This window comes from Juglans regia, chromosome 7 (assembly GCF_001411555.2).
Source record: "Juglans regia cultivar Chandler chromosome 7, Walnut 2.0, whole genome shotgun sequence".
Lineage (NCBI taxonomy): Eukaryota > Viridiplantae > Streptophyta > Magnoliopsida > Fagales > Juglandaceae > Juglans > Juglans regia.
The window spans coordinates 43328616-43339422 of record NC_049907.1 but is presented as its reverse complement, the minus strand read 5'-3'; the positions used below and the strand labels follow the sequence as shown (position 1 = coordinate 43339422).

The following is a 10807-nucleotide window of genomic DNA, read 5'->3' as shown; positions in this document are numbered from 1 at the left end:
CAAAATATATAGTATATAGAAGTGAATAATAATCGATATTTAAGACAATAAAGTATATCATCGATATTTAATATTAATTATATAAAGTTATTATTTAGGGATAGACTAAATTATTAAAATCACCCATGTAAACCTCTTACTTGAGCTCCATCGAACTTAAGTGAAAGATAAAAGTTAAGATATAAATAATAATGTAAGATTTTTTGATAAAAATTAAGTAAATAAAGATAATTTTTTTTATTGAATCTAAGATTAAATATTGTAAAATCTTTATAATATAAATAAAAATAACTATACGAGATTTGTTACATTCACTCATAATTATTAACTTGATGGTAGTATATATATATATTTACTAACAAAACTAATCCAAACAAACTAGTTAGTGGAAGACTTAAAAGGAAAAGTGTAAATAAATAAGAAAAATGAGGTTGTAAATTTATCAAATAGCTTATGATAAAAGATCAAGATATTTTATTATCTCTTATGAGATGGAAAAAAAAATTGAGAATGTAAGATTTTATTAATGATAAAAAATAGGTGTAATTATGAAAAAATTATTAAAAAATTAAAAAAAACCTAGACAACTAAATAGTAAATACTAAATGAGATTTTTGAAAATATTTTAGGGGGTAAATAATTTTTATATTAGGATATCTTTGATAAAACTATGTACTAAAGTATATTTTTGAAAAATCACCCCCCAACTAACAACGTAGGTCCTCCCCTGGCTATTCCCAAGCACATGTTCTTATCACAAACCTATCTATCAATAATAGTTACATTAGTTGAGCATCACCACAATAATAGTTGAATATTTGATTTTTATTCAAATATTAGTTGAACTTCAAATTTTCATTGAACTAAGTTTGATGTATGCCATCCATTCATTTGTGTTTTGAATGGGCACGAATTCAACACGTTCACGTCCTATTTTTTGACTTTATTAATATTTTCTTAAATCGATAAGCTTTATTATTGAAAGCTTTTGTGAACTACTTAATTATGTTAAGATTATGACGTTTAGGTTCAAAGTTATTTTACAAACTTCAAACACAAGTGATTGTGAATTTATATAAGAAAAATTATATTTTTAAGTCGGTATGTAGAACACATTTAATAAAATGCTTAGAGCACTAGCAGTGGCCTAACTAAAGTTTGGCCAAATTTTGACAAGGAAATTCACTTTTATAAATTTAGTTAGTCATTTTTCAATAACACTAAATAACAAATTCTTCAAATCTATCACTATTTTATTAAAATATTGATTTAACATTTTCATTTATTTTAATTCTAATTATAATTGGAATACTTATCATTATTAAAAAAATACACATTAATTTTCTAACATTCATATTATTCTAACGGATATAATTTTTTAATGGTCTTTTTTTTTACACAACGGTTATGTTCTAACCAAAAAACAAAATTCTAACCAAAATTCTTTCAATCCATATACCATAACCAAACAAAAAAAAAAAAAAAAAGAATTCATGTATGGTGTTCAAACAACATGCACAAAATCCTTCAATATACACCCATCAGAGCATCGATGATCATGCCATAAGTTAGCACATTCACCTTGCACTCGGCCTTCACCATCCTTCTATGCATCTCCAAAGCTCGATCAATCTTGTGCATTTTACAAAATCCATCAATAAGAGCCCCATATATGATCACACTCTCTTAAAGTCTCTTCTCACACGGTTTATCAAACAGTTGAATCGCACAATGAACCCTACCATCATTACACAAATCCTCAACTAAAGTATCAACTATCACCATATCCGGCTCAAAGCCAATCTTCGTAATCTCCCCAAACAGTCCAAATCCATAATCCACAACATTCAAGTTGCAACAAAAAGTAATCAAAAGAAATTACCACCAAAAGAAATGAAAAAAATGTGTTATGAAGGAACATTCAAGTCAAGGACCACAATGCATCTCGTTTCCGTAAACCAATCGCCGCCTCTAGCTAGGAGTTTCATCCGTTTGCTGGGGGGAGGGGGTTGAAGCTTTGGCTTCACCCACCTCCCTCCCTCGACAGCCTTAGTCTCTGTTAAGGTTTTTTTTTCCTGGTTTTTATGTTAATTTTTCACCGGTTGCACCGAAATAGTCGATCTGTTGCTTTCCAGCGAGCAAAGTTCGACAAGTGTCCCGCCATCAGCCTCCCCAGGCGCCGATCTTCAAGGCAACAGAAGAAATATGTCAATTCGAGTGGCACATAAACCTCATGCGCGGTCTATGCCGTGCTCAAGTTTTACGCGCCACCACGCCTGCGGAAGCTTCCTGCCACCACGCGCGGCACCGTCGGGATCAGTGACGTCGGATCTTACTGTTCCATCCTTTCAACCCTCTCCAAGTGTGGCGCGTGTACTACACACGCCACCACAGCCAGTGAAGGCTCCTTGCCGGCGACTTGTCTCAATTTTTAGTTGTTACACTATGTTTCTGCTTTCCCTAACCAAAGATCGAGTGAAAGTGGAAGTGACAGTTCCTTCCCGCTTTCTCTAACTAAACACGTTGCAACGCACCCCTTTGTACTGTGGCTTCTAGCTACAGTTTAATAGTCTGTTCATCAAACTATTTTAAAACCGTCACCAAGCGATCTCTCCTTGTGAGAATTGGGTGGGGAATTGGGTGGGAGTCAATTTTTTGGCTTCGATCACCCTCTTTATTTTTGTACTTTTATGTTGTAATGTGTGTTGGTTTTGGGAACACTATAAGGGATTCTCATCCCACTGTATTTATATATTGTATCTGTTAGTTTATCTATAAATACTTACTTGTTAAGAAAAAAAAAAAAAGGAAAAGTCAAGAACCACCAAAAGAAACGAAAAAAATATGATAAAGTGAAGGACCACCAAAGAACAACATTCAAGTCATGGACCACCAATAGAAACGGAAAAAAATCTGATAAAGCTCAAGAATGAACATCCAAGTCAAGGACCACCGAATGACAACAATCAAGTAGACACTACCTCAGGGAGGTAGGAATTTATTATGCTTGTGTTTATTTTCATTAGTAGTGAACTGATAAAGCTCAAGGACAACCAAAAGAAACAAAAAAAAAAATCTCGAATAACCAACAGAACCGCAAGAACGAAAAGGCAAAACATGGTCAAGTTGCCTAGTACTGTATGATTCTTAATAAGAGGATGAAATGTATTAAATGATATCTAGTTATATTTGAAGCTTATACGAAAAAGATAGTTTCTATGTGCCTAAAGGATACAAGGGATGCCTAGAAAGCTTGGTACTAGGCCTTATCTGTTTCCATCCAGCAAGCAGTAGGGTAAAATATAATAATAAAAATGTGACAGCAAGTTTAAGCAACAATAGTATTTACCTTAGCTATCAAAGTAATACTTGACCTTCATCACCTAAAAAGAATTAGGCCCCATAACATAGAAACTCAAATGTTTGTGCCTTTGAAGAAACGTGAATAGAACACCACATTAAATTACTTCTAGTCATGAGATTTATAGTATATTACAGCTGAATTGCATAGCCTAAGCATACCTAAGCCCCAGAGAATTAATAGTCATATAGACATTAAGAAAAAGGAAAGCAATTGAAAACATAAACACAAAATCAACCATGACTAATTAATGGGCATCATGTCATGTAAGCTATAATGACCCAAGTTCATTGTACCTTCGTCAACCATAAACACAAAATCAACCATGACTAATTAATGGGCATCATGTCCTTTGCATTGACTAGAGGGTCTAAAAAAACATTATTGGAGTAAGTAGTCTAGTCCGATGAATTGGATAAAATGGATATGATAAAGTTAATGCATGCCGTGTATATTACTCCTAGCTAGCCGTCACAACCCCTACTGGCATGTGATCAACTTTATCATTGTCTAATTAAAGATATTAGACGGCACACGATAAGATGTCATGACCAGAACAATATTTTTTTTATAATTTTATAATTTAGATATTTTAAAAAGATTCCAAGAGAATAGATAATATGTAGTTTACAGTATTAAATATTATTACTCATTATTAATATGAATTTCAGGATTAAATAGAGTGTGGCCCATATATTATATCTATCTCGATTCAAATTATAGAAAATCCTCAAATAATTATAAATCTACATTTCATTCGTCATATTACTTAATATATAGCATTGTCGTCTCAATGGTAGTCTTACTAGTAATGCCATCTACGTGGATATGTTTCCACAAAATGATGTTATATTTCTTGAAAATAAATAGTATAAACCACCCTCGACTCTTTTCTCCCTTTTTTTTTTTTTTTTTTTTAACTCTCTTTTGGTCTCTCATATGAATTTCCAGACCCCAGGACCTCTTGAATAAATATTGATAATTCATCAAAATCATGTCATACATAAGAAAAAAAAACCCTCTTATTCTCTCTTTCATAACTCGGTCGTTTACAATCAAATCCTAAAACACCCAAAAATACAATAAAACCCTAAAACACAAAAATCCCAAAACATAAATCGTTTACAAAAAAAAACCCAACACTCGTAATAAAAAATCCCGAAATCCATCATTTACAGAAACTAACAAAGTAGAGAAAGAGAGATGATCATACCGTACATAAACTAACAGAATAAAGAAAGAGAGATGACATAGTAGAGAATGGATTGAGAAATATACCTTACGAGCTTAGACTTCAAAAATGTTGGATGGTAGCCTCCGCGTCTCTCTCCCAAATGCGCAAACTACAAAAGACTTTGAAAGGAGAAGATAGGTTGCGTCGAAGAGAGTAGGAGAAGAGATGCTGCGTCGAATAGAGTAGGAGCAGAAAAAGGAGAAGACTCATAAGAGATAGATGGGATTCAAAGGAGAGATTCTGAAGTTAGGGATTTTGCGTGGGACGGTTTTTTTTTTTTTTTTTTTAATGACCCGGTTACAAATAACCGGGTCAAAGAATCGGATCCGTAACCGGGTCCAGATTCTTCTCACCCGCCCGGGTGGAATCAGGGCGGATAACCACCCGAATACACCCGGATTTCTGGGTTCCGGACCGGACCAGAAAAAAAATCGGTCTGGATGCACACCCTTATGGTCAACGGTGGAAATAGAACCGAGAAAGAAAAAATAACCAAAAGAACTAGAAGAAATCTAAAATCAAGAAACAAATGGAAATGGAAAAGGGTATAGAAAAAAAAAAAAAAAAAAGAGAGAGTCAGTGACGGTGTGGGCTTATCGAAACAGGCTAACAATGGCGATGATTGCAGGCAGTGATAGTGGAGACTTCAACATTGGGTTGACAATAGTTGTTTTGGAGAAAGAAGGCTACGATTGTTCTTCAACTTTTGGCAGACTTTAGTGTGTTTGGGAGTAAGGTTGTAAAAATAAATCAGAGAACCGGAAAACTGGCCTGAACTGGACCGAACCGGTTGGTGCGGTCCAGGACCAGTTCCTCCATTTTAAAAACCAGTCAACATGACCGGTCCGGTCTCCATTTGATGTTCTTTAGGACCGGACCAGTTCGCATATTTATATATTTTTAATATTATATATAATATTTTTATATTATATATAATTTTTATAAATTATAATTATATATGAAATAATGTTATATTATAATTTATAACATAAAATTTTAATCTTAAACATGAACATTTATTTGATCACATGTTTTAAATATAAAATATATATTAATTACATTTTATGGCTTAATAAATTTTCAACATATTCATTTTGATAATATATTAGTAATACAAATATACATTAGTATATTAATTATTATATTATCACTAACATATAGTAATAGTACTATACCAATAGTATTATTATATACTAATAGTATTAGTGTATTACTAATATTTATATATATTAATATATATATAAGTATAAGAGATTAGAGATTTAATATATATTAAAAATCGGAAAATCAGATTGGAATCGATAAAAATCGGAAGTACCGGTTTAGGAGGGTAACTGATGCGGTATCGATTCTTGAAAATGTAAAACCAATGTATACCGGTTCAGTCCCAAAATTTATCCAAAATTGGATAAAACCTGACCGGTTACACCCCTATTTGGAAGCCTTTTCCATAGGATGCTTTGTGGTGGAAGAACCTTTTGCGCACGATGAACATAAAAGCGGGAAGCATTTTTTTATGCATGAAAATTTATTTGGCCAGTGAAAAAAGGAATGACCAAATTTACTGTACATTTGTTGAGTTTAGTGTAGTTGGTTTTTAAACAACTTAGTTAAATTTTGGCCAAAATTTGACTATGACTATCTCACTACTAGTATTCTTACATGGTATAATTTGATTTGTAAGATTTTAAAATTTAAATCTTACAAATCAAATATTACCATTTAAATGATGTGGATGGTGTGTTGTATACACCAGCTTGAAAATATAATAGCTCTTTATATAAATATATTCCAATAAAACGTTTATAAATTTAGACATTTATATTGAGATTATAGTTATAATGACTTAAATGGTATCACATTAGTGGCGGACCTGCGTTTATCTAACCCCCCCCCCCCCTTTGAAAAATCAAAATATACCCTATTTTTTAATCATAATTTTATAAATATAGAAAACAGCTCCCCCAAAAAAAATTATAATCCCCATATGCTTTACAAAATTTTATAAAATTCCAATATATTTAGAAATGTCTCTCCAATATACTTAGAAATGTGTTATGTAAGTACTGCATATTTATTTTGAAAAAGAGTGTAAATCCTACGGGTGAAAACCGACAGATGCGGTTTGGTTTCAGTTTTGGTTCAAAACTGAAACCAAACTAACTAATTTTATACATGCTTAAAACAGACCGGTTAAGGGGGAGAAAACCGGTGATGTCGGTCTCGGCATGATTCTGGCCGGTTCGCCAATTTCCAGCCGATTATGCAAACACAAACACAAAATTACAAACCCAGAAAACATTCAAGGTTCAAAACAATCGACATCGTATCACGATCCCCGATTGGTAATGGAAGCAACAAATATGGAAAACTTAAAAAAATATATATATACTATATATTCATTGATTTATATTGTAAAATTTCATAAGAAACAAATTCAAAAAATCAAAATCATACTGACATAGATATTCGCCGAGAGATTAGATGCGAGCTATAGAGATGATATCGAGGCGAGGTGGATCTCACTGGTGGCATGAAAGAGGATAAAGGATGTGCGACACTGCAGGTCATGGCTGCCGACTTGTGCATATTGCGTGAGAGAGGAGAGAGAGAGTCTGAAAGAGAAACTGAGAAAGAGAAAATTGGGAGAAGGAGGAGGAAGGGGGGGGGGTAATAAACCCTAAATCCAAACGAAATTATTTGGTGTATTAAACCAAACAATGCCATTTTGTATTTGTTATTTTTTATTTTCTAAACTACAGGTTTAAAACGACGCATTTTAACTGACTTAAGTTAAACAACGTCGTTTTACGTAAGATATATATATATATAAAAGAATACGTATCTGTTATCGGCCGGTTCGGTAGTTTGACATTGGTTTAAACTAAGATTGAACTGGCCGACGTCGGTTTTAGCAAATTCCTACTGCTGGTCGATCGGTTTTTCACTAGTTCCGATCGGTTCTTGTACACTCTTATTGAATTCCATATTTATTCGTCCGTATTGTATGACTAGAAATATAATTTTATATCTCCCTCTTTTTGAAGCTTTCGCCATTTCTCAGCAACTAAAAAATGGAAGCAAAAGAAACAGCACGACTTTTCCTGTGGAACCATTACCGAACCAACCGAGAAGAAAGAGAGAAAAGACTTGCATTAAAAGCCCAACTTACTTTCAAATGCAACCTGAATCTTATTTTGTGGAAGCCCCATTTGGAGGACTTCATCAAAGATAGCGTTGCCCTAAAAACAAGGAGCGAGGAATCCTACCATGGCGCGGTACGGCCCAAAGAATAGCCGTAAATAGCCCAGAAACTGTGGAAGCATCAGTAAATGCAGACTGCGGTTATCTCCAAGTCCCGACCCCAAATTCGGTGTTTGTTTGTTTCAGAAATTAACGATGGCCGCTGAGTCCCAGTCTCCAAGTTTTGCGCGGAAAGGTGAGCAGCCTTGCCCTCCATGAAAAAAATGTTGGTAATTGCTTCTTAGTTAGGGTTTTGATTGTTCAAGCTTTGATAGTTTTTAGTTTTGAGCTTTGTTAAAGGTGTTTTTTTTGGTTTGTGGGGTTTTCAATTTTCTGCAGTCGTTGTTCATCTCAGAGCCACTGGCGATGCCCCTATACTCAAACAAGCCAAATTTAAGGTATTTCTCGAAAGGATTTTGTTTTACTCAAAACTTTGTATTCCATGACGCAGATATCTATAAGTCTATACTCTAAAAGAATTAGTCGATATCATAATTGGAACTCCTCGAAATCATTACAAAATGCAAGAACTTCTCCTGCGCGGGCACTATGCGATCCCATTTACCACCCTCATATACTGAAGTGGGTCTTTACACTTTACAGTCCCTCGCTTTAAATATCCTAACTTTGATACTATTTGTGACGATCCACGTAAACTAAGTCATTTGAGCCTATACTAAAAGAAATAATCAACGCTACAATTGCGGTCTCCTGGAATCATTACAAGGGGCAAGAACTTTTCCTCCCAGCCAATGTAGAATCCCAATCATCCCCCCCCCCAAATCTCTCAAGTTTCCACCTTCGCCAGCTTCACTAGTGTATAGAATCAAAAGGGTAGCATGCCTTCATTCAAAGAAAACTATGGTATATATATATATTTTTATCCTCTTTACTTTTTATTTGTAATTTACACGCAATAGGATTTAAACTTATGCTATTGATATAATGTGCAAATAAAACACACGTATAGAGACTTGTGCCCCCTGTCTGTGTGGCTTTGCCATCACATTCTTTTTGAAAATGTAAGGGATAGAAACTTTTTTCGAATGTGCTGGACCCTTTTCTTGATATCACTTTAATTTATAAATCTCAAAATGGCTTGATTTGAGGCATAAGAGTTCTTTCTTTTCTTTTATTATTCTTTGTTTTGTAGTATCTTATGAAAAAATATTTGTATGGGTAACCCCTAGGGGTTGACTCAAGTGGTAAGGGCCTTGATCTTAGTGGTATGCTCCCTCTAGGTCTAAGGTTCAAATACTTTGGTACAAACAATCTTTAGTGGCCACGTCCCATCGGTGAAAAGTTGATGAAGTACCTGATCCATGTGATGGGGACGTGTTACACGGCTCCGGGGTTTAACCATGTAAAAGACACTGCGTTTGCTCAATCTCCATGATTCCTTGTCATCAAAATATTTGTTTATTTTCATTTTTGTCTTGTTTAGAAATTCTAAACTTTACCTTTTGAATATTTCTTCAATTTGTATATTACAATTTGAAATCTTGGTATTCATATGTCAAAAATATTCTTTCTATGACAGATACTTGGAACTGAAAAGTTTGCAAAAGTGATTGACTTTCTTCGGCGGCAGCTTCATCGGGAAACATTGGTAAATGCTTATGGTGTTGTTTTCTTGTATTTGTTATGATCCTTGGGCTTCAGAGTAATGTTTTTCTTTTTTTAGTTTGTTTATGTCAACAGTTCGTTCGCACCAAACCCAGACGAATTGGTAATCGATCTGTATAATGTAAGGTCTTTTAACTTTATTATTATCTTTTTAATAAAATTTACCTTTTTTTAATTTTGGGTGGATATATGTTTGCTATATTGGGATTTTACTTCATTGTGTTTCATTCTTATATTTTCCTTCACCAAAGTAAAATATATACTATTCTATATTTCATTTATGTTGAAGGATGGCGCAAATGCATTGATTTATTTATTTTATGAGTGTGAATGCATTGATTTATAATAGATATTTATAATATAACTACTCTATTTTGTGGATTTTAATTTCTGCTGTCTGTTAGATTTAGGAGGAATTTGTTCATGGAGTATTTTAACACTCTTACCCTGCTGCATGGCATTATATAAAAATTAGGAAGAGGAAAAGGGAGCTGCATTTGGTGCATTGCACTAAAGGTTGTTATCTTTGCAGACAACATACTTAAAATAGCCATATTTTGGGTGACCACAAATGGACTGAATCTGTCTGCTGTCTTGTATAATATCAACAGTCAATCCATTTTCCTTCTACTTTAGTGTACTTTGTCTGTGCTAATCATGTTGTTTACATTTTTTAGTGGTCTTCTTTACATTTTCAGGATTTTTTACCTTATTATTTTCAATTCCAAAATTGAATAATTAGCAAGAATTGTAGAGGGAAAGGGAGGTGCAAGTTACTGGCGAGATAATGTTTGTTTTTCCTAATAAGCAAGGAGCTGAAATCCTAGTTATTTTTGTATATTGTTTTTGTAATGTTAGTAATATTGTCTTTCCCTGAAATGTCACATTTGACTGTGAATGTCCAATTTAGTTTATGTGCTTATCTATTAAATGTTCATGGCTAGTGTACATGTCACCATGACTCAATTATCTTCTGGGACATTGCAGAATTTTGGAACTTTTGATGGTAAACTGGTGGTCAATTATGCTTGTTCCATGGCATGGGGTTAACTCATGGTGATGGGTCTGCTGTTGTAAAATTGTTCGTATGGTGAATATATTTGCGGAATGCACTCAATGTCACTGCCTCTGATTTCTCCTTCATTTGATGGAGCATGATGAATATAATATGATGAGAAATGATATTTACAGTCGTGAGTGTGCAAACATCGTACAGTCGTTTTGAAAAAAGTGAATAAATATGGGATCCATATGAAAATAAATTAATTTTTTAATAGTAGATTCTATTATTTTTCAAAGCGACTGCACGGTGTTTGCGTATTTCACAACTGTATATACCATTA

The 10807-nt window shown here is 33.6% G+C and overlaps 1 protein-coding gene across 2 annotated transcripts; it reads left to right on the top strand.

The window, feature by feature from the left end:
* The first annotated feature begins 7614 nt into the window (after positions 1-7614).
* LOC109001984 (ubiquitin-like protein ATG12) lies at positions 7615-10593 on the top strand. Of its 2 annotated transcripts, none has more exons than XM_018979522.2 (5): positions 7615-8034; positions 8178-8236; positions 9379-9447; positions 9523-9585; positions 10452-10593. In XM_018979522.2, exons 1-5 carry the CDS (start codon positions 7995-7997, stop codon positions 10512-10514), a joined length of 294 nt encoding a protein of 97 aa, XP_018835067.1. In that variant the 5' UTR covers positions 7615-7994; the 3' UTR covers positions 10515-10593. The 2 variants fall into 2 exon arrangements, with proteins under 2 accessions (XP_018835067.1, XP_018835068.1); XM_018979523.2 differs by lacking the exon at positions 10452-10593 and adding an exon at positions 10163-10445 and having other exon boundaries at positions 7679-8034.
* The last annotated feature ends 214 nt before the right edge of the window (positions 10594-10807 follow it).

What these genes read in the sequence shown, in the direction of transcription:
- LOC109001984 (XM_018979522.2), top strand. Translation starts at nt 7,995, where the DNA reads ATGGCCGCTGAGTCCCAGTCTCCAAGTTTTGCGCGGAAAG. An exon ending in AGCTTCATCGGGAAACATTG is followed by an intron (nt 9,448 to 9,522) that starts GTAAATGCTTAT and finishes TTCTTTTTTTAG; the next exon opens with TTTGTTTATGTCAACAGTTC. An exon ending in TGGTAATCGATCTGTATAAT is followed by an intron (nt 9,586 to 10,451) that starts GTAAGGTCTTTT and finishes GGGACATTGCAG; the next exon opens with AATTTTGGAACTTTTGATGG.